Source organism: Aegilops tauschii, chromosome 6, assembly GCF_002575655.3.
Source record: "Aegilops tauschii subsp. strangulata cultivar AL8/78 chromosome 6, Aet v6.0, whole genome shotgun sequence".
Classification (NCBI taxonomy): domain Eukaryota; kingdom Viridiplantae; phylum Streptophyta; class Magnoliopsida; order Poales; family Poaceae; genus Aegilops; species Aegilops tauschii.
In genome coordinates this window covers 263,944,200-263,967,894 of record NC_053040.3, presented here as the reverse complement: position 1 = coordinate 263,967,894, position 23,695 = coordinate 263,944,200, and the positions used below count along the sequence as shown (strand labels likewise).

The window sequence follows — 23,695 nt, the reverse complement described above, 5'->3', positions numbered from 1 at the left end:
AAAAGGCGTCTTTGTCCCCATGATGAACAAACACACATGTTCTTCCCATCCCTATAAGCATTCAAAGAACACAAGGTAACATTGCTTCCATGAGACTAATCCAAGGATAAACACGGAATACAAACCCTAATATATATATCAAACAAGAACCCTAACCCTAACCTTAACCCTAACCCTAACCATAACCATAACCATAACCCTAGCCCTAAACCTAACTCTAGCACCAACATAAGAACACCCATAAGAATAACCCTAGCATACTAACAAAGCCTAATCATAGAAATTGGCAAACAAACATCTCACATCTCCCTGCAAATCTCTAGATCCAAACAAAACTAGGGTTTCCCCAAACTAGCAACAAATGAGCAATGGGAGAACTTTACTTGGATCAAAACAAGGGGATCGGAGAAAATTACCTTGAGGGAGGGTTTGACTGAGAAATCCACAGACAAATTCTTCAAATTTGCAAAGATTTGGGAGAGGATTTGAGAGGGGGAGAGAGTGGGAGAGGGGCCAAAGCTCGGGGAGAGAGTGGGAGAGTGTGTGGTGTGGGGGGTGGGGGAGGGGGGCCAGCAAAGTGGCTGGATAAGTCACAGTGCAGCGCCTAGCCGCTAGGCGCTGCACATTACATGTGTGGCGCCCAGCGTCTAGGCGCTGCACATTCCATGTGTGGCGCCTAGCTCGGAGCCGCTGCACTGCTGGGTGCGGGCCTAGGGGCTACCACGGTGGACAGGTGTGCAACGCCGCCGCGCTAGGTGCTACGTGGCGCCGGCGTGGCGGGCGCTACACAAAAAGGTCAGGGGAGTGAAATAGTTTCGCACCCAGTTCATTCTGTGAAATGATTTCGTCCCGAGGTCAAAATTGTCAAATTTGCCGCTTGTTGCTGCTTGCCTGCCCGCCAAACCAGCAGCCACATGCCAAGAAACTTGGCTGCCGCCCACCAAATTGTTAGCTGCACAGGTGTGCTCGCTTGCCGGTGCACCAGTTCCCCTTTCCTTCACTGGCATTCCTTCAAGATGATATGGTCTACATCAAGGGTCCATTTGAGGAGGGGATTCACATATGTAGTAAAGAAAAAGAAAAAGGTCTGTCGTAGAGGATGCGCTAGCAGGAACAACATGGTGGCAGCAGGGGCATTGCGGCTATGAACTTACCGGGGTTGCGTCCTTGAACGGCCTAGGCACCGCGGTGCTCGAGCCTAACCGGGGATGAGGATGTGCGGTTGCTGGGGAGCATTGCCATGGGCAGTGGGGAGGAGGCGAAGGGCGGGAGACGCCGCTGTGGGTAGGCGACGCGCTGCACCTCGGGGGAGGCCTGCATCGCATGGCGGAGGAGACCAGGCGGTGGCACGGCGATGGCTCCGGTTGTGGCGTCCAGCGAGAATGGATCCGGGGAGGAACAGGGCTGGTGGTCGGGCGCCGTCAATTTCGTCGGCGAGTGGATCCGGAGAACAAGCGGTGGTGGCGGCGCGATCCGGGGAGGTAGGCGGCAGCGCAATCTGGGGAGGTAGGTGATGGTGCGATCCAGTGAGTAGTTTTTTTTATGGTAATGCTCGCCGCTTTATTTACTTATGAAATGAAACTCGGAATCTCATCCGATACAATGTCCAAAATGCAGTCTGGCGGGGAAGAGAGCCATACTTGAGAAAGTTCATCTCCCATTCCCACCTTAGCTAACCTATCTGCGGCAGCATTTGCACTACGTCGCACCCACGAAATACGGAAAGAAACAAAAGCACCTAGCATAGCTTTAACCTCTTCCACAATCGGTCCCAGGGTAGACAAATTCTTCTCCTCATTCTTTAGCATCGCGATGACTCGAACCGAGTCGCTCTCCAGATGAAGTTGTGTCGTTCCCACGCTTGTCGCCAGTTGTACTGCCGCCTTGCATGCGAGCAACTCCACTCTCTCCGGATCAACCATCGCACCGAGAAACTGGCAAGAGGTCACTCTGAACGCACCTTGATGATCACGCGGCACCACCCCCACGCCTCCTTTTTGCCTGTGCTTGCACAAAGAGCCATCAACATTGGCCTTAGTCCAGCCGTCCTCCGGCGTCTCCCAGGCTTGTTGCACCGTTGCTTCCCTTTGCCTCGCCTCCTTCTTATGCACCTCCGCCCATTCATTGAGATAAGTAGCTACCCTGGTTGATAGTTCGTGAGGTTCTGTAATCTTGCGTCCATCTCTAGCCTCATTTCTCGCTAGCCAAAGGGTATATACTGCCTGCACCATGACCGATCTCTCCAGGTCCTCCGCCTGAGCGAACCATTCCAGCAACCACTTCTCTAGCTTGCTCTGGGAATCAATGTTGCGTGGTGGGGTTGCCACCGAGATTCCCAACTCCGAGCTCAGCTTTATCCAAAAACACAGGGAGTCCGGGCATCCCCAAAACCTGTGATATCCATCTTCTTCCCGTCCACATGCTATGCAAAACACTCCAGCCTTGATGCGCCGGCGCAGCAACTCTGTACCTGTAGCCAGGCCGTTCCTCATCAGTTGCCACATGTGTACTTTTGCCTTGCCCGGCGCGGCCGTGTCCCACATAGACAGCCAGCCCCTGTGAGTAAAGGCATCCGAGGATGGCCCCGCTCATCCGGCCCTCGCTGCATTCAGGCTCATCTTCAGGTGATAGGCAGATCGCACTGTGAATTTCCCATCCCTAGTACAATTCCATGCAATATAGTTATTAACTCCCGGGCCACCCACTGCAATCTGTTTTATATCCTCTGCATCATTCGGTGAGAACATATCCTCAATTCTACGATTATCCCATGCAGTACCAGTATGGTCCAGCAGGTTCGATACCTTCATCACTCCCTGTTGGAACACTGCACCCAGTGGTAGCAGGCTTCCTTGGCGTGGAATCCATGGGTCATGGTGGATGTTCACGGACGAGCCATCTCCTAACCTCCAAATAATACCCTGCCGAAGTAGGTCACGCCCATGGAGGATGCTTTTGAAGGTGTATGATCCACCAGATGGACATGTTGCACTCATAATTGAGCTGTCTTTAAAGTATCGCGCACGGAGTACCCTAGCACATAGGGAGTCCGGTACCTGCAAAATCCTCCATGCTTGCTTCGCCAATAACGCCTGGTTGAAAGCTTCATGGTCCCTGAAGCCCATCCCTCCAGTGCGTTTTGAGTGGCACATTTTATCCCATGCGATCCAGTGCACTTTCCTTTCACCGTTTATTGCACCCCACCAGAATTTCAAAGAGATTGAAGTCAATTTTCGGCACATCTTCTTTGATAGGTGAAAATAACTCATGGTGAAAGTTGGTGTTGCCTGTAGCCCAGACTTAACCAATACCTCTCTTGCTTTCTTCGACAGTCCTTGTCCTTTCCATCCCGTTACCTTGCCCTTACAACATTCCGTTAGATATTTGAAAGTCCCGTCCTTAGATCTCCCAACCAGTGTTGGTAGACCCAAATATCTCTCACTGAGCGCCTCTTGTTCAATGCCAAAGGTGTGCTTGAGAACCTCCTTTTGCTGCTGTTCACAACCTTTCCCAAAGAAAATTGAAGACTTTTGGAGATTGATTTTTTGTCCCGATGCCGCTTCATATCTAGCCAATATGTTCTTTAGCACCTGAATATTTTCTATGGAGCCCTGCATGAATACTATACTATCATCTGCAAACAGGAGATGTGTGACTTGGGGGCCAGTGCCCCCAAACCCCACCCCTTTTATACTTCCTTCTTCTTGAGCCCTCTTAAGCATAGCTGAGAATCCCTCCACACAGAATAAGAATAAATAGGGGGATAGAGGATCCCCTTGTCTCAGCCCTCTGGATGGTGAAAACCTCTAGATAGCCCACCATTCAATTTCACCGTGAATCTGGCAGAGGTCACACATCTCATAACCATGGCGATCCAACCCTCGGCAAACCCAAGCTTTGACAACATCTGTTCAAGAAACATCCACTCCACTCTGTCATAGGCCTTCGTCATGTCGAGCTTAACTGCACATAAAGGTTTCTTTCGTCTCCGGGTTCTGATCGCATGCAGACACTCATATGCCACCAAGACGTTGTCCGTTATAAGCCTGCCCGGTACAAAAGCGCTCTGTTCCTCGGAGATAAGCACAGGCAAAATAACCTTTAGCCTATTCGCAAGAACCTTCGCTGCCATTTTGTACAAAATGTTACACAAACTGATTGGGCGGAATTGAGAAAGCAACTCCGGTGAGTTGACCTTCGGAATCATCACAATCGTCATTGCATTGAACGAGTCTGGAGCAGCAACACCCTCAAGAAAATCCCTTACTACCCGGCATACGTCCTCCCGTACCATCGGCCAGTGCCTTTGGTAGAAAAGCGCAGGTAAACCGTCCGGACCCGGGGCCTTTGTTGGCCCCATTTGAAACAACGCCTCCTCAATCTCTGCATTTGTCACTCTTTGTACCAGTTTTTCATTCATTTGTTCTGTAACAGCCGGGTTAATTATCTCAAGAAGCTCCCGTGCGCCCTCTGATCCCTCGGAGGTAAACAACAACTCATAGAAAGTCGCTTCCATCCCCCTCATTTCCTCACAACCATACATTTCGTCCCATCGTCGCGTCGTAGGGCTCGTACAGTATTTTTTCTTTTACGGTGAGAGGCCCGGCCCTGGAAATGTTTGGTGTTTTGATCACCATCCTTCAACCAGTCCACACGCGAACGCTGCCTATAGTATACCTCCTCTCTCGCGTATATATCTCTTAGTTGGCCTTCAATCTCGCGTACCTCCAGTGAGATGCCCGTCGCCAGCGCTCTTTTCTTTGCTTCTTCAAGCTGTTTCTTGAGCTTTGATATTTGTCTGCGGATAGACCCAAACACAGCCCGGCTCCATCGCTGCATATCCGCTGAAACCAGATGGATCTTCTCCCATACAGCTGCTAAACCTCTGGCTCCCGAGCTCGCTGAAAGCCACGCAGCCGCGACCATGCGCTCGTAATCCTCATGCTTCGTCCAAGCCTCCTCAAACCTGAAAGGAAACGCTCCCCGTTGTCTATGTGTTGGAGCCGTCTCTAGCACATGCACAAGCAGAGCCAAGTGATCCGATTCCTCCGTGATGATATGCTCAACATGAGTCTCTGGGTACATCTCCAAAAAGTCATCCGTACACATTGCACGGTCTAGCCGGACATGGACATTTGCATCACCATCTCTCCTGTTGTCCCACGTGTATCTATAGCCAGAGAACCCCAGGTCCGCTAGTCCACATTCCGCCGCACAGTCTCTGAAGTCTTCCATTTGCGAAAAACTTCTCATGTTTCCCCCTTGCTGGTCAGATTGAAACATAGCTTCATTAAAGTCGCCCGCACAAAGCCACAGAAGATTATCCTATGATCGAAGATATCTTAACGCATCCCAAGATTTTTTCCTCTTCTCAGTGTCGGGTTCGCCGTAGAATCCAGTGATTCTAACGGTTTTACCGTCAACCACCACTGCAGCATCCAAAAAATATTGGCACCATGGTCTAATGGATACCTGTACATGTTCTCTCCACCAAAGAGCTAGCCCACCACTTCTGCCCACACAGCTCACCGCTACTCCACTTCTGAATCCCAAACTCCATTTTAGTTTTTCCATAGCTCCTGCACTCTTCTTAGTTTCGCTTAAGAAAACCACCGCTAGGTTGTGGGACCTAATCAGGTCACGCAGTTCGCCAACTGTCGAGTCCAACCCCAAGCCTCGATAGTTCCAGGCAAGTATATTCATTGGCCCTGGCGGTAGTTGGGAGGAGACGATAGCTGCGAGGATCGGGGGGCGGTGGGGTGGGATCTTTTATTTTTTGTATCGGTTCATTTTTGGTTTGTCAGCATCTCGGGAACACCTCTTCGCGCCCTATATAAGACACTGTTATCAGAATAGTTATTCTAATCCTGGATTAGAATAGTGTTGTTCTATATATACATACATACATACATATATATATATATAGTGTCACGATTATTAATATGTGTGTGTTTTGTGATCCATAGGCGTTAGGGATAAAATATTTCTACACATGGATATGGGGTTGATCTTGTGCAGAAGTACGTGAGCGAGTTGCTCGAGTACTCCATTGGCGAACTAAGACAACAGATAGATGAGATGCAGCTGAATACTGATGTGATGCACGGCCAAATCCAAATATTCAAGATGCTTCGATATGCTCTTTTAGCTGGTGTTATGCTTGGCCTCGTTCTTCCTGCTGGATCGGTGGCAACTTTTTTTCTCATGGAAATCATTACATTAATGATGTCCTTAGTCTAGATCAACAGTGTGTAGTACTAGAATATATATATATATATATATGTTATTATTTTCATCCTTCAACTATTATGTATCTATACTAGATTAATGAGATCGATGTTGGCGTTCTAATTATTGGTTTCCCTTGTATGGTTACCTATTTACACAAAATAATTAGTAAAAATAACAATATAATAAATAACAGAAAAATAAAACAATAAAATAATACACTAAACATCTATATGAATATAAAAACAATATGTATAATACATAAAAATAAAAAACAATATGTGTAACACATAGCAATGACGTTGGCCACGTAGGCCAACGCCAGCAATTACCCGCCGCCCCTGGCCGGATTGATTAAAAATACCCCCCCACACACACACAACCATCGATCCCCATTAAATCGCCGCCATCTCCATTGCCCTCGCCTCCGCTTCCACCGCTGCCTCTGCCTCCACCGCCGTCGCCTCCGCTTCCACCGTCGCCTCTGCCTCCACCGTCGTCGCCTCCGCCTCCACCATCGTCGCCTTCGCCTCCACTACCGTCGCCTTCGCCTCCACTGCCGTCGCCTCCGCCCTCACCTCCACCATCCCCGTCCCCATCGTCGTCGCCTCCGCCCCCGTTGTCGTCGCCTCCGCCTCCACCGTGGCCGCCGCCGCCCCCGTCGCACCCCGCAACGCCTCCTCGCCATCTACAGACTCCGCGGGTGAGTTCTACTTAGTGTAGTGTAGAATAATGTCGAATTTTGTGTGTACAAGTAGTGTAAAATTATATGATTTGTAGACTATGATTTTAGATAGTGTAATTTTATTGTACTTCTAGTAGTATACTTATGGTGAAAGAATGTAGTGTAGTTGTAGACTATGATTTTAGATAGTGTAATTTTACTGTACTTCTAGTAGTGTACTTGTGGTAAAAGAATATAGTGTGGTTGTAGACTATGATTTTAGATAGTGTATTTTTATTGTATTTGTATGTAGTGCACTTGTGGTGAAAGAATTTATTGTAGTGTACTCCCTTCGTTCCTAAATATAAGTCTTTTTAGACATTTCAAATGGACTACAATATATGGATCTCTAGAAAGAGTTATATTTGGAAACGGAGGGAGCACGTTTTATGCATTGTAGGTTTTGCAGGTCCTCGTTAATATGTCCATTTTTTACTAACTTGTTAGTTATATATGCATCATCATAGATGGCTCCGAAGTTTCGTGGTGTGCGACAAAAGGGAAATAAGTACTATGCCACCATGAGGAAGGACAATGTCGTCCATGAACTTGGCCATTGGGACATCCCAGAGTTAGCAGCGTGCGCTTATGATGCCATGGCAGTAGAGTTCTTTCAAGAAGGGGCGAATCTGAACTTCCATGAGTGTCGTGAGTTCACGATGATCCTCGCGCCTGAGGACATGAGGATATGCACTAGGGTTTAGGAGAAAGAGAACAAAGAGGCCGAGATACCGTTCTTCGACCCATTGGTGAGCGAGCTTGCGAAAGATGACAAACACGTGGAGGCCAACAAGATGATGTTACTTCAGTATGCAGCCAGGAAGAGCGTAGTGGAGTATCCCGTAGAGTGGGATGCCTTGGAGCGTGAGGAGGAGGATTAGCAGTGGTGTCGTCGTAGGTCTACTAGGAACGACCACGAGGCCGGTCCCTCTGGCCACCAGCTTAGCGTACGCTACCTATTTCATATGAACTGTTTAACATGGTTTGTAGAACTGTTTAATTACAAGTACGTGTGTGTTAATAACTAGATGGGCGGATAGCGCTAGTTCATACTAACTGCTTATGTTGCATTATATCTATGTGCATGTGTTATGTATGCTTATTTTTCTCAACTTCATGAAAGCAGTAAATGGATGCCCCATGTGAAACATGTGGTTCAGTGAGATGCCAAATGGATAAGAAGTTCTTCATAGATCTGCTGAATGACTTCCTCACTAGGACGGTATGTTTTAGTTGAACATGTTTTGATTGAGTTTCATATGATGTATATGGTTGTGCCCAAAATTGTGTAACTAGCTAGCTACTTCTTTCATTCAACTTTCCTCAGGCCATCCCTTGCGGGGCAAGGCGTGACTTCTTAGAGAAGTTTAAAGTTCTAGTTGATGCAACCATCACATTCTAGTGCACCCTCATGAAGATGCTGAAAGCCCAACAATTCAATTGTCTTGTCACCAACGAGGCAAACTGCAACTACTTTGGTCGCCCTGGTTGGAAAGCCCGTGCAAATGCTTACAAGATGGAAGCTGGGGAAAGAGCCACGTTATACCTCGACTACGATCGTGAAGAGATCATGGTCTACTACAAGCTTGTTGGCAGCGATGATGGTTCACTTACTCCGGACTATGACCCTGACTCCGCCCGCCAAAAAGTCATAGTTAGCTAGTTGGCATGCATGGAAGATATCATGTTATTATCACCTCTATTTGTTTGAACTTCTACATTCATATGTGTGTTACTTTGCCTACTTTGTTGAACTATATCAACAAGTGCATTGTTGAACTTAAATGTTGTCATTGGGTCTATATATAGTTGATTAATTGACTATTTTTAAATTGGATTATGCTGTGATTTTGGCTGAAATCGCTGTTGTATAGCTTTTATTTCAAATATGAAAATCAAATTACTGGCGTTGCGAAAACATGGAACATCACAACTGATGACCAATACTGTTGGCGTTGACTACGCGGCACGCCATTACCATCCAAAATACTGGTGGCGTAGGTGCCAATGCCATGCTAATTTTTAACACTAGCGCCATATTGGTGGCGTCGGGTGTCCACGCCACCAAGGCTGTTTTTGACACGCCATATCTAGGATTTTGTGCACTAGTGGAAGGGGGCCAACCAAGCAGCCACAAGCCTGGGGGCACCGCACTAGGGCGCGCCTCCTGGACTTGTGGGGCCCCCGTGAGGCCTCCGAAGCCCATCTTCTTCTATAAGGTGCCATTTGACCTAGAAAAATCAGAAGGAAGGTTTCAGGACGAAGCGCCGCCGTCTCAACGTGGAACCTGGGCAGGAGCACTTTTGCTCTCCGGTGGAGCGATTCTGCCCGAAAACTTCCCGCCGGGAAGGGGAAATCGAAGCTATCGTCATCACCAACGATCCTATCATTGTGGGAGGACCAATCTTCATCAACATCTTCACCAGCACGATCTCATCTCAAACCCTAGTTCATCTCTTGTATTCAATATTTGTCTCAAAACCTCAGATTGGTACATGTGGGTTGCTAGTAGTGTTGATTATGTCTTGTAGTTGATGCTAGTTGGTTTATTTGGTGGAAGATTATATGTTCAGATCCTTGCTGATATTCAATACCCCTCTGATCTTGAACATGAATATGATTTGTGAGTAGTTACTTTGTTCTTGAGGACATGGGAGAAGTCCGGTTATAAGTAATCATGTGACTTTGGTATTCATTTGATGTTTTGATGATATGTATGTTGTTGCTTCCTTTAGTGGTGTCGTGTGAACATCGACTACCTGGCACTTCACCATCTTCAGGCCTAAGGCAAGGCATTGTGGAGTAGTAATTATATGATGGGTTGCTAGACTGATAGAAACTTAAACCCTAGTTTATGCGTTGTTCCGTAAGGTGCTAATTTGGATCCGTATGTTTCATGCTATGGTTAGATTTATCTTAATTCTTTTCTCGTAGTTGTGGATGCTTGTGAGAGGGGATAATCATAAGTGGGCGAGGCTTGTTCAAGTAAGAACAGCTCCCAAGCACCGGTCCACCCACATATCGAATTATCAAAGTAATGAACACGAATCAAACAAACATGATAAAAGTGACTAGATGAATTCCCATGTGTCCTCAAGAACGCTTTGTTTGCTATAAGAGAAATTTCCGGCCAGTCCTTTGCTATAAAAAGGATTGGGGTACCTTGCTGCACCTTTGCTGCTACTTGTTGCTCGTTACAAATTACCCTTCTATCAAACTACTTGTTACCGATAATTTCAGTGCTTGCATAAAATACCTTGCTGAAAACCGCTTGTCATTTCCTTCCGCTCCTTGTTGGGTTCGACACTCTTACTTATCAAAAGGATTATGATTGATCCCTATACTTGTGGGTCATCAAGACTCTTTTCTAGCACAGTTGCCGGGGAGTGAAGTGCCTTTGGTAATTGGAATTTGGTAAGGAAACATTTATATTACATCTGAAATTTACTGTAAGTTGTCACTATGGAAAACAATTCTTTGATGGGTTTGTTCAGGGTATCTTCACCTCGGCCGAAAGAACAAAGAGTTACCCCTCAACCTACTGCACCTACTGAAAATATTTATTATGATATTCCTTCGGGTATGTTAGAGAAACTACTAGCTAATCCTTATGCAGGAGATGGAACGGTACATCCTGATTTGCACTTAATATATGTGGATGAAATTTGTGGATTGTTTAAGCTTGTAGTTTATCCAAAGATGGAGTTAAGAAGAAGGTATTCCCCTTATCTTTAGAGGAAATGCATTGACATGGTATAGGCTATGTGATGATATTGGAACACAGATTGGAACCAATTGAAATTGGAATTTCATCAGAAGTTTTATCCTATGCATGTGGTTCATCATGATCAGAATTATATATATAATTTTTGACCTCGTGAAGGAGAAAGTATCACTCAGGCTTGGGGAGGCTTAAGTACATGATGCACACTTGCCCCAATGATGAGCTCTCAAGAAAAATTATTATTCAGAATTTTTATGCTCTGCTTTCTCATAATGATCAATCCATGCTCGATTCTTCTTCCACTGGTTCTTTTATGAAGAAAACAATTGAATTCAAGCGGAATCTTTTGGAAAGAATTAAACGCAACTCTAAAGATTGGGAGTTCAACAATGGTAAAGAGTCAGGTATAAATCTTGAGTTTGATTGTCTTAAATCTTTTATGGAAACCGATGCTTTTCATAAGTTTAGTGCTAAATATGGACTTGACTCTGAGATAGTAGCTACATTTTGTAAATCTTTTGCTGCTCATGTTGATCTCCATAAGGATAAGTGGTTTAAATATGATCCCCCTATTAAAGAAAATATAGATGATCCCGTTATGGTTAAAGATGAAACTATCATTTGTAATGTTGATCCAGTTGTGCCTACTGCTTATATTGAGAAATCTCCTTTTCCCGTTAGGATTAAGGGACATGCTAAAGCTACAGCCGTGGTTAATAAAATTAATATGGGATAATTAGATTTATGCCCCTAGTTGTGTCCCACTCGTCTGTTTTACCCCTAATTCCCAAAAGTCACCGATTCTGTCCAAGTCACTTTGATCCTCTTATGCTCCTTTGACTGTTTGACCGTCAGTTTGAAAACTTCATAACTAATTCATACAAAATCAAAAAAATGCAAATAAGATACCAAAATGTTCAGAAAAACATCACCTATATGTCAGTGTCATTTGCATTCATGAAAAAAGTGTTGGAAAGTGCACATCCGAGTTTTAGCGCTTTTGATACCACCATGAATAGTAAACTCTAAAAAATTCAAAAAAATTAAAAAAAGGTGGCATAGAACGACAAGTGTTTTAAGTGCTTGCCAAGTTTCATTAGGGAACGACATTCGTGGAAGTCGTGGCAAAAAAAATCTATTTTGGATTGTTGATTGTTTTTTTTGCCGCGGCACCCACGAATGTTATTCCCTGATGAAACTTGGCAGGCACTTAAAACATTTGTCATTCTTTGCCACCAAATTATTTTTTAATTTTTTTGAACTTCTTTAGTTTTTACTATTCATGGTGGTAGCATAAGAGCTAAAACTCGGATGGGCACTTTCCAACACTTTTTTCATGAAATGCAAATGACACTGACATATAGGTGATCTTTTTCTGAACATTTTGGTATCTCATTTGCATTTTTCTTATTTAGTATGAATTAGTTATGAAGTTTTCAAACTGGCGGTCAAACGGTCAAAGGGCAAAAGCATAAGAGGAGCAAAGTGATTTGGACAGAACCGGTGACTTTAGGGAATTAGGGGTAAAACAGACGAGTGGGACACAACTAGGGGCATAAATCTAATTATCCCAATTAATATTAGAACACTTAGACCCTCTGAACAAATTAAGGTTGAACCTAATATTGCAACGGTTAAAGATCTCTTGGTTGATAATATTGATGGGCATGTTATTTATATTTTGCGATGCTGCTTCTAGAATTGCTAAACTTGTTAGAAATAAACGTGATAAGCTAGATAACCCATAGTGGGCATGCCTATTGTTTCTATTAAAATTGAAGATCATTGTTATCATGGTTTATGTGATATGGGTGCTAGTGTTAGTGCTATTCCGTTTACTCTATATCAAGAAATTGTGAATGGTATTGCACCTGTTGAGATTGAAGATATTGATGTCACTATTAAGCTAGCAAATAGAGATACCATTACACCACTTGGTATTATTCGAGATGTTGAAGTCTTGTGTGGTAAGATAAAATACCCTACTGATTTCTTAGTACTAGGTTCATAACAAGATAATTTTTGTCCCATTATATTTGGTAGAACTTTCTTGAATACCGTTGATGCTGAAATTGATTGTGTTAAAGAGAAGATTAGATTTAAATTTGGTGATGTATCTCATTACTTCAATTTCTCTAAGTTTAATAGATAACCACATGAAAAATAATTGTCTAGTAAAGATGAAATTGCTGGTCTTGCTTCTATTGTTGTTCCTCCTACCGACCCTTTAGAACAATATTTTCTAGACCATCAAAATGATATGCATATGAATGAAAGAAATGAAATAGATGATACATTTTTCAAACAAGTACCTATCCACAAACATAACTTGCATGTTGGAACTCTAGGGGACCTCTTCCACCTAAGTGTGATCCCGTGTTTGAATTGAAACAATTCCCTGATACGCTGAAATATGCTTATCTTGATAAAAGAAAATATATCCTATTATTAGTGCTAACCTTTCAGAGCATGAAGAAAAGAGATTACTAAGAACTCTGAAGAAGCACCATGCTACTATTGGATATACTCTTGATGATCTTAAGGGTATTAGTCCCACTCTATGTCAGCATAAGATTAATATGGAGCCCGATGCTAAGCCGGTTGTTGATCATCAATGACCATTGAATCCTAAGATGAAGGATGTGGTAAGAACTAAAATATTGAAGCTTCTGGAAGCAGGTATAATCTATCCCATAGCTGATAGTAGATTGGTAAGTCCTGATCATTGTGTCCCTAAGAAAGGAGGCATCAGCGTTATTCCTAATGATAAATATGAACTTATCCCACAAATAATGGTAACTAGTTATAGGATGGAAATTGATTTCAGGAAATTAAACAAAGTCGCTAGAAAATATCATTACCCCTTGCCGTTTTATTAATCAAATCATAGAAAGATTTTCTAAGCATACACACTTTTGTTTTCTTGATGGATATTCTGGTTTTTCACAAATACCCGTGTCAAAAGAAGATCAAGAGAAAACAACTTTTACTTGCCCTTTTGGAACTAATGCTTATAGACGTATGCCTTCCGTTTTATGCAATGCACCTGCTACCTTTTAAAGATGTATGATTGCTATATTCTCTGACTTCTACGAAATTATTGTTGAGCATGGATGATTTTTTGTTTATGGGACTTCTTTTGATGATTCTTTAAGCAACCTTGATCGAGTTGTGAAGAGTTGTGAAGAAACTAATCTTGTCTGAATTGGGAGAAGTGCCACTTTATTGTAAACGAAGGTATTGTCCTTGGGCATAAATTTTTTTAACGAGGTATTGTGGTAGATAAAGCTAAAATTGATGTAGTTGAGAAAATGACATGTCCTAAAGATATAAAAGGTATAAGAAGTTCTTTTGGTCATGCTGGTTTCTATAGAAGGTTTACTAAAGACTTCTCTAAAAATTTTAGGCTTCTTACTAATCTTATGTAAAAAGATATTTCATTTGTTTTGATGATGATTTCGTAGAAGTTTTTTGAAATCTCTCCCTAATAATAAAGCAGCTAGTGCTTCGGGCCGTACGTCGTTAGCAAGTTTTGCAAAAAAACCCTTCTATATTTCACAAAACAACCCGCAGTCCCTGTTTAAGTGAATACTAAAAAAACGATTCGTTTTTGCACAAAACACCCTGTCGTATGGAGTATTCAGCCCGCGGTTCGCGTAGGTTTGTAAAGAAAAAAACGACCACAGGAGGACCACGGGCTCGCCTCCTCCCCCTCTCACCCACGCCGCCGCCACCACCCACGCCGGCTGCTTCCGGCGACCTCCGACGCCGCGCAGTACGCCCCCGAGCTCCCCACGGTCCGCGCCTCCGTCCCCTCCGGCCAGATTCTCCGCTCCGGTCCTCTACCGCCTGCTCGCAACCCCACCCCCGTGGCCAGGGTTTCGGGCAGGGCTTCGCCGGCGCGTCTCCGGCGGACCCAGGTTCGTGCCTCCTTCCTTCTTGGCCTCCCTTCAACTCTCTGTAACTGATGCATCTTGGCTGCTGATCGAGGTCACTGCTGGCCTGCAACTCTCTGTATGTGTCTTGTGTTAAGTACAATTTCTATTTTTTTTTCTTCTATATGTGTTGAATTGAATCCTTAAACTGATGCATCTTACTACCTGTTTCATGTTTAGAATAGAAGATGAAGAAACAGTTTCATGTTTTGATGCCTTGAAGTGTTGGTTCATTGATTAACTATCTCACTTATGTTGTGGGAGGAGCAGATGAGCCAAACCATCGATTTTGTATTCTTCTGACCCGGGGTTTGCCTTCCATACCCCGGCCAGTTCCGTCTTTCTGCGTCTGCGTAACATGTATCAGGTCACCAAATTGCTTTAGGGACGTTCCTGCTGGACGCAATCAGCGGCCAGCAGCAGGTCAATCAAGCCATGTGTTGGAAGCATCTTGGATTCGGTCTATGGCTAGCGTGTAGCATTGACGTTTTAATAATGCAGTGTGTCTGCAAACCAAGGCTACTTCTATGTTACTGTGTTAGGCCAGTTACATTGTAGTGTGAATTAGGTCTGACACTGCTAAATTGATGAACCAACTGGGATCTTATTAACTTCGGCATGTGATGTTTTTTGTTTCGAATGATTTCTATTTCGAATGGTCACCATATGATGTTATAATCAATTTTTTCCGTTCATTCTCATCACGCCATTTGATTCACAACCTGCAGGAATTTTTGTGAGTGTCAAGGGGATATCTGCCTCGGAAAATCAGGTTGCTGAAATCACCAACGAAACTGATGGTAGGAAAGTAGACCCAAGCAAGACCGATATAACCCCCGGAATGCAGGGTGAGGAGGAACATAACAAACTCTCCGGGAAGGAAACTGCTCTATGATACAGACAACAAAGAAGAAGATGAAGAGGGTAACAGTAGAAGCCGGAACCTAACAATCACCGCTGCGAAGTATGAGGAGGTGTTTGAAGAAGCTCACCCCGCCATTCCCACCAAGCAGGTTGAAAACAAATGCCCCAAGCAATACACCAACTGATCGAGCTACACAAATTTCCCCACACGTCACAAGAGGCTGTGTACCTCTTCGGTACAGGCTACTGGTACCAGCCAGAACACCTCGAGATGGTTTGTGATGAGTTTCTGCTCTAGGAATGGCTGGGCGCTGCTGCTCGAGAGATAGGCGTTGATTGCTACAATTTAGGGCTTGATTGAGCTGCTGCTAGAAAGAGAGAGAGAGAACAGAGAGGGAGAGACAGGGTTCCAATGCTTACTGATCTAGTTTTGGTGAGCAAAAAAATGAGAAATAGGAGAGGAACAGAGAGAGCAGAGAGATAGAGAGCGCAGAGAAAGAGGGACACATCACTGAACCCTTTGGATTCTAATGCAAGGTTGAATAATTTTTGTGTGTTCTAACTCTCTGGGCCAATATGCAGTTTTTTGGCTTATCATTGTGCCTCAAGTTTCTGACATCATGTGGCTGTACACCGACGACTTTCGCCGATAATCCGTCTGGTCGTACTCGACTGTTCGCTGGAACTTTGTCTGACCTGAGGTACATACTACGGTGTTATCAATTGCATCTGTCATCAAAGACTACTTATTAACTTTGTATGTTCTTTAGTATATGCTCTTTAAGCTCTGAACAAGTCAATGCCTGAAATACCACATGTAGTCATTACAAGATGATCTTCGGGAAAGACAATAATTACAAGTAGCGATCAAAGGAGATAAAGCTAGCTACATTTTTATCTAGGAAGAACAGCTGCTGTATGACAGGAAAAATTTAATAAAAGATAAACTAATATCATGGTGATGGCATTAATTGACTATTTTGTAAGTAGCAATCAAAGGTGATAAAGGTAGCAAATTTTTTATCTAGGAAGAACAGCTGTTGTGACAGAAATGAAAGCTAAATATACAAGTATATACTTGTTCGTGTCTATCAATTTAATTTCATGAGTATTTCAAATTCATTCTTCTTACTTCTTCAGATAATACAGTATATGCTACTTTTGTTCAGGTATATACTTCTTTTTACCACTTTTACTTTTTCTCAGTGGATTCATGCATGCTTCTCCTCATAGGTTTCCCTTAGTTCAGTACTTAATTTTTTTGGTGTATACTTTCTCCTCATCAGAGTATACGTACAACAAGATAGAAAGAAACCTATACTGTTGATCGATACTGAAATATCATATGGAAGATAGCCCTCTCTTCTATACCCCATTGCGAAAAGTAGTATACTATCAATTGAAAACACACCATATACTCCTTTCGGACAATGAGGATACACTGATCGTTATTGCCAGTATCATAGGTATATACTCTGAGAATAGTTGTATATATCCCATTTGAAAAAATAAATATGTATATACTCCTTGAAACTACTCATCATTTAAACCTTTTTACATAAGATTGTCCGTCTAGATACAATAACTAATTAGTATTTTAATAACTTAAATTGCATGGCTTGATCGTCTGCTTGAGTCTTCTCTTATGTATGAGTGCACCGTGTGTGGGTTAGTTTTTTTGGGTCTTCTAATTCTCTGCGGTAATTTGCATCTATATTTGTGCTAATTGGCAAGGTGCATGAATAATGATTTATCTAAGTTTTTTGCTTAATGGAAAGGCCTTTTCAGTTAAAAAAACCCTACTGATTTGATCAACAGAACATGCTTCTGTTTTTAAATAGCTGAATTTCTACTTATTTAATTGACTATTGTGGTGTCAAGATCCAATAGCCTTGCTATTAGTTAATGCTCTATTTATATTTTCTTCCAACAAAACAAATGTATGTTTACAGCAAAAAAACTCGTTCCAGCAAAAACAATGGCTCGCTGTCGCCAGGTCGCGGCAAAAGTTTTGGCCGGTCCCATAAGAAAATTAGTTCCAACAAAAAAAGATTGTTGTCGCGGTCACAGGTACTATACTCTACGCCTCCTGAAGATGTGCATTAATGGTTGGCTGTTATAATACATATATGTAAGATTTCATGTTATACCAGCTTAGCAGAACTTCACGGAAATTTGCTAGAGGTGTTGCAACAGCCTTGATCAAATATTATTTTCATTATTCCTTCTTGGTATGAGACAATAACAGTAGATAATCTTCATCGAAATTTGCTAGAGAAGTTCCAACAGCTTTGATCAAATATTATTTTTATTATTCCTTCTTAGTTTTAGACAATAAAGTAGAGAATCTAAATCCTTCTACTTTATGTGTACTTGTAATAGAGCGACGCTTGGTGCAGCTAGCTTCAACAAGGACCAACTTGACTTGATGGGGATACAATCACCAAGAAAGAATCATACCTGAACTTACCTTTATGCATTACACGAACTACCAATATATTGTATCTTCCTGTATGATCCGTAACTCATAGACACATGAGTAGCGATGGATACTATTTGGTATGAACAACATCATCATCTTGCAATTCTAACATGTATTCATTAACTTATTAATCCACATAATAGTGATGCGTCTTACATTTCTGTCTATTGTATTTGAATCTAAAATGCAATTAACTCCTTAATTTGCCTTCAACAGGATTGAGCGATCTGGCATGTAAGCTTAGCTCGGTGGTTCAGATTATCACTGTTAGTCTTCTGGTCGTGGCAATTTTTTAGACCTCTTGAGGTAGCTCAACGAATCTGGTGTGAAGCTATGAAGGGATTTTTCTTGAAAACAATACTGAAAGGATACCTTAACTTCATTTTATCCCCTAGATTAGTATACGTATATTAAGTCCCCATTTATTTTAGATGTATAGCTTGCATGACAGTTTTGTTTAAACAGATTTTTGGGGCATTTTGCAATTCTCACATATGTTGTTACCCATGCACTTACTTTTATCATTTCCAGTGTCAATGTTTACAAACTTGTTAAATCTTTTTTTATTGGAGTTCAGCCATGTTTTCCACCAAGGATTCAACTTGCAAGCATCTGAATCTTATGTTGTCCGATTCACTCTGCATGTTAATTCACAACTTGCAAGGTAATTTATATATTTAAATTAATCATTTTTCTACAATGACAGTGAACATGTCATTTCTAAGCACTGCCATGCACTTTTTATTTCATGTCGATAACAGGGGCGATGCTTTGCGAAATGTCTGAACGAGATAGATAGATAGATAGAGAGTATGTGAGTGATGGAGCATGATGTGGTCTTGAGCCATTAGACTAGGGGGAGCTAATTTTTTTCTCCCGTTGCAACGCACGGGCGTATTTTGCTAGTACTTAAGAAAGCCTTAACCTCTGCACCTATTGTTCAACCACCCGATTGGAACTTGCCTTCTAAAATTATGTGTGATGTTAGTGATTATGCTATTGGTGCTGTTCTAGGACAAAGAGTTGATAAGAAGTTGGATGTTATCCATTATGCTAGTAAAACTCTAGACGGTGCGTAAAGAAACTACGCTACCACCAAGAAATAATTTTTAGTAGTTGTGTTTGCATGTGATAAATTTAGATCTTATATTGTTGATTCTAAAGTATTGTTCACACCGATCGTGATGCTATTAAATATATTATGGAAAATAAAGATGTTAAACGTAGACTCATTAGGTGGGTTCTTTTGCTACAAGAATTTGATTTGCATATTATTGATAGAAAGGGAGCTGAGAATCCCTTAGCTAATAATTTGTTTAGAATGGAAAATGTTCTTGATGGCCCACTACCTATTGATGATAGTTTTCCCAATGAACAGTTAGCCGTTATAAATGCTTCTCGTAATACTCCTTGGTACGTAGACTATGCTAATTACATTGTTGCTAAATATATACCACCTAGTTTCACACACCAACAAAATAAAAAATTCTTCTTTGATTTAAGACATTACTTTTGGGATGACCCACATCTTCATAAAGAAGGAGTAGATGGTGTTATTAGACATTGTGTACCTGAGCATGAACATGAACAAATCCTACGGAAGTATCATTCCGAGGTATACGGAGGACACCATGCTGGAGACAGAACTGCACATAAGCACTACATGAATCAACTGATTTGCTGTCAGCCATGGCAGATGGCAAAGGACCAAAAAGTGGACGACAAAGGTCTTTGCCGTTTGCCACAGACGATGAACTTTTCCGGCACTGAAAGTTACGGTAATGAACTCCTTTGCCGTTTGTTTCCGCACGGCAGACGACAAAGACCTTTGTCGCTAGCTTTCCTAGCCAAGCAGACGACAAATAGAGTGGAGCGTAAAGAATAGACATTAGCCACGTTAGGTGGCTAACGGGAGACTTTGTCGTCCGCCGGCTGACAACAAACGTGCCCTCTCCTTTGTCGTCTGCTTCCTGACGTAAGTAGACCAGTGGTTAACGTTACTCCTTCCCGGTCTTTGTCGTCAGCTAGCAGATGACAAAGAACCACTCGCCTTTGCCGTCTGCCACCGACGACAAAGTAAAAAATGTCTCAGACCCAGTGCTCCAAGGTTGCACAGGTTGCTCCTTGATACGTCCATTTTGCATCATGCTTTTATATTGATATTTATTGCATTATGGGCTGTTATTACACATTATGGTACAATACTTATGCCTTTTCTCTCTTATTTTACTAGATTTACATGAAGAGGGAGAATGCCAGCAACTGGAATTCTGGACCGGAAGGAGTAAATCTGAGAGCCCTATTCTGCACAACTCCAAAAGTCCTGAAAATTTACGGAGAATTATTTTCGAATATGAAAAACATATTAGGCGAAGAAAAAACAAGAGGGGACCCACTAGGAGGCCACAAACCTTGGGGGCGCGCCCTACCCCTTGGCGTGCCGTTGTGGCTTGTGGGCCCCCTAGTAGACCTTCGGTGACCATCTTCTGCTATATGGAGGGTTTTGACCTGAAAAAATAAATCATAAGAGAGCTTTCGGGACGAAGCACCGCCGTCTTAAGGCGGAACCTGGGCAGAAGCAATCTAGGGCTCCCGCGGAGCTATTCTGCTGGGGAAACTTCACTTCCATAGGGGGAAATGGAAGCCATCGTCATCACCAGCGATCCTCTCATCAAGAGGTGGTCAATCTCGACCAACATCGTAACCAAAACCATCTCCTCTCAAACCCTAGTTCATCTCTTGTATCTGATCTTTGTCTCAAAACCTCAGATTGGTACCTGTGGGTTGCTAGTAGTGTTGATTACTCCTTGTAGTTGATGCTAGTTGGTTTATTCGGTGGAAGATCATATGTTCAGATCCTTAATGCTATTCAATACCCCTCTGATTATGAACATGAATATGATTTGTGAGTAGTTACGTTTTTTCCTGAGGACATGTGAGAAGTCTTGTTATAAGTAATCATGTGAATTTGGTATTCGTTCGATATTTTGATGAGATGTATGTTGTCTTTCCTCTAGTGTTGTTATGTGAACGTAGACTACGTGACACTTCACCATGATTTGGGCCTAGGGCAAGGCATTGGGAAGTAATAAGTAGATGATGGGTTGCTAGAGTGACATAAGCTTAAACCCTAGTTTATGTGTTGCTTCGTAAGGGGCTGATTTGGATCCACATGTTTCATGCTATGGTTAGATTTATCTTAATTCTTCTTTCGTAGTTGCGGATGCTTGCGAGAGGGGTTAATCATAAGTGGGAGGCTTGTCCAAGTAAGGACAACACCCAAGCACCGGTTCACCCACATATCAAATTATCAAAGTAACGAACGTGAATCATATGAGCATGATGAAAACTAACTTGACAATAATTCCCATGTGTCCTCGGGTGTGCTTTGCTTTATATAAGAGTTCATCCAGGCTTGTCCTTTGCTACAAAAAGGATTGGGCCACCTTGCTGCACCTTAGTTTTTTTTGTTACTTGTTACCCGTTACGAATTATCTTATCACACAACTATCTGTTACCGATAATTTCAGTGCTTGCAGAGAATACCTTGCTGAACACCGCTTGTCATTTCCTTCTGCTCCTCGTTGGGTTCGACACTCTTACTTATCAAAAGGACTATGATAGATCCCCTGGTTCATCAAGACTCTTTTCTGGCGCCATTGCCAGGAAGTGAAGCGCCTTTGGTGAGTGGAATTTGGTAAGGAAACATTTATATTACATGCTGAAATTTACTGTCACTTGTCACTATGGAAAATAATCCTTTGAGGGGCTTGTTTGGGGTATCTTCACCTCGACTGGTAGAGAAAGAAGTTGCTCCTCAACCTACTGAGCCTACTAAAAATATTTATTATGAAATTCCTTCGGGTATGATAGAGAAACTGCTAGCTAATCCTTATGCAGGAGATGGACACGCTACATCCTGATATGCATCTAATCTATGTGGATGAAGTTTGTGGATTATTTAAGCTTGCAGGTTTTCTCGAGGATGATGTCAAGAAGAAGGTTTTCCCTTTATATTTTAAGGGAAAGGCATTGACATGGTATAGGCTATGTGATGATATTGGATCTCAGAACTACAACCGATTGAAATTGGAATTCAATCAAAAGTTTTATCCTATGCATCTGGTTCATCGTGATCGGAATTATATATATATTTTTTGGCCTCGTGAAGGAGAAAGTATCAGTCAAGCTTGGGGGAGCCTTAAGTCAATGTTATATTCATGCCCCAATCATGAGCTCTCAAGAGAAATTATTATTCAGAATTTTTATGCTTGGCTTTCTCGTAATGATCAATCCATGCTCGATACGTCTTATACTGGCACTACTAGGGAAAACCCTAGTAGTAGCGCTTTTACGAGCGCTACCACTAATGCACTACAGTTAACTAGTAGCAGTAGCGCTGGGAAGGGAGCGCTACTGCTATACCTAGTTAGCAGTAGCGCTGATCAATCCATGCTCGATACGTCTTATACTGGCACTACTAGGGTTCCCTAGTAGTAGCGCTTTTACGAGCGCTACCACTAATGCACTACAGTTAACTAGTAGCAGTAGCGCTGGGAAGGGAGCGCTACTGCTATACCTAGTTAGCAGTAGTGTTTTCTTTGGGTCAGCGCTACTGCTAGTAGTAAGTAGTAGTAGCATTTCTTCTGAAAAGCGTTGCTGCTAACTTTTCCTGTATTTTTAAAAATACAGCTTATTTTCGTTGTGGTTTTATATACAGTACTTTCATCAATTGATTTTAGACCATGATTAGTTATTATATATAACATTGGGTGAAATGAATGTGGAGTAGATTCAAGTGGAGGCAACATGTGGTGCATGTCGAAAGTACTACTCTAATCCAAAGTTGATCTAGTTTGGATTAGTAGTACTTTCGATGTGCACCACATGTTGCCCCCACTTGAATCTAATCCATGTTCATTTCACTTACTGATATATATAATAACTCATCATGCTCATATAACAACTTAGCATCATGCATCATCGATCATAATAATGAATAACTCATCATTGGTATCATAATAACAAGTCATACTCATCATCATCAATCATACAACTTCTACTCGATACCACATCATCATCATAGTCATCTAACCAATCCTACTTAGTTGTTCTTAGCACATGATCATGAGTATTATTAACTAGGACCTACTACCTTTTCCAAGGTAAAATAGCATAAAAGAAGATAGGCCCTGACTCTCCATTATGGAGAATGGAGATTATCCTGTCTGCAATTCTTGCCTTTCGCACAATGTTGCTTCCAAACCTCCTTACGACTGTCCATACATTTTTTCCATTCTTTGATTTTCATGTCTTCACTGGTTTTAGAAATCCGATATGGACAGGTGTGATTCGTAGGATGACCTGGCTGTATGTTCAAAACATCAAGGCGACCATTCTGATACATCAGATGAGGCACACAATCCTTCAGGATTTTCTGTTGAAAAACATAGTAATAACTTTGTAGTTAGCCATGTAGTTAAGTTTTAAAAGAATTTATGCAAAAGATGCACGGATGTCGTAATAGTAAACAATCTTACCATGGCATCTCCATGGATGTTACCGTAGTTCAACACGTGCACTAGTGGCACATATTGACCATAATGTGGAGGAGTTTTATAATAGTTATTGTCATTCTCAAGATCAGTACAAAATGCGACCAGATGATTTTTCTCCTGATAAGTTAACTCAGAGCCATCAGTGTAGTAGGTTCTGTCTACCATCTTCCGCACATTGTT

The 23,695-nt window shown here is 42.4% G+C and overlaps 1 protein-coding gene and 1 long non-coding RNA gene across 4 annotated transcripts; one reads left to right on the top strand and one right to left on the bottom strand.

The window, feature by feature from the left end:
• Window positions 1–1,176: 1,176 nt before the first annotated feature.
• LOC141026013 (uncharacterized) lies at window positions 1,177–2,543 on the bottom strand. The gene is made up of 2 exons (XM_073501953.1): window positions 1,678–2,543; window positions 1,177–1,498 (listed from the first exon to the last, which is right to left on the bottom strand). The coding sequence occupies exons 1-2, from the start codon at window positions 2,541–2,543 to the stop codon at window positions 1,177–1,179; spliced, it is 1,188 nt and encodes a 395-aa protein (XP_073358054.1).
• Window positions 2,544–14,323: 11,780 nt separating this feature from the next.
• On the top strand, window positions 14,324–18,513 carry LOC109749502 (uncharacterized). 3 transcript variants are annotated; one of them, XR_012187716.1, is made up of 5 exons: window positions 14,324–14,596; window positions 15,340–16,176; window positions 17,446–17,545; window positions 17,858–18,034; window positions 18,174–18,513. It is a non-coding gene; the product is annotated as an uncharacterized lncRNA (long non-coding RNA). The 3 variants fall into 3 exon arrangements; XR_012187715.1 differs by having other exon boundaries at window positions 17,428–17,545; XR_012187717.1 differs by lacking the exon at window positions 17,446–17,545.
• Window positions 18,514–23,695: the final 5,182 nt, after the last annotated feature.

What these genes read in the sequence shown, in the direction of transcription:
- LOC141026013 (XM_073501953.1), bottom strand. Translation starts at nt 2,543, where the DNA reads ATGTGGGACACGGCCGCGCCGGGCAAGGCAAAAGTACACATGTGGCAA. An exon ending in GCAAATGCTGCCGCAGATAG is followed by an intron (nt 1,499 to 1,677) that starts GTTAGCTAAGGT and finishes CTACCTCCCCAG; the next exon opens with ATTGCGCTGCCGCCTACCTC.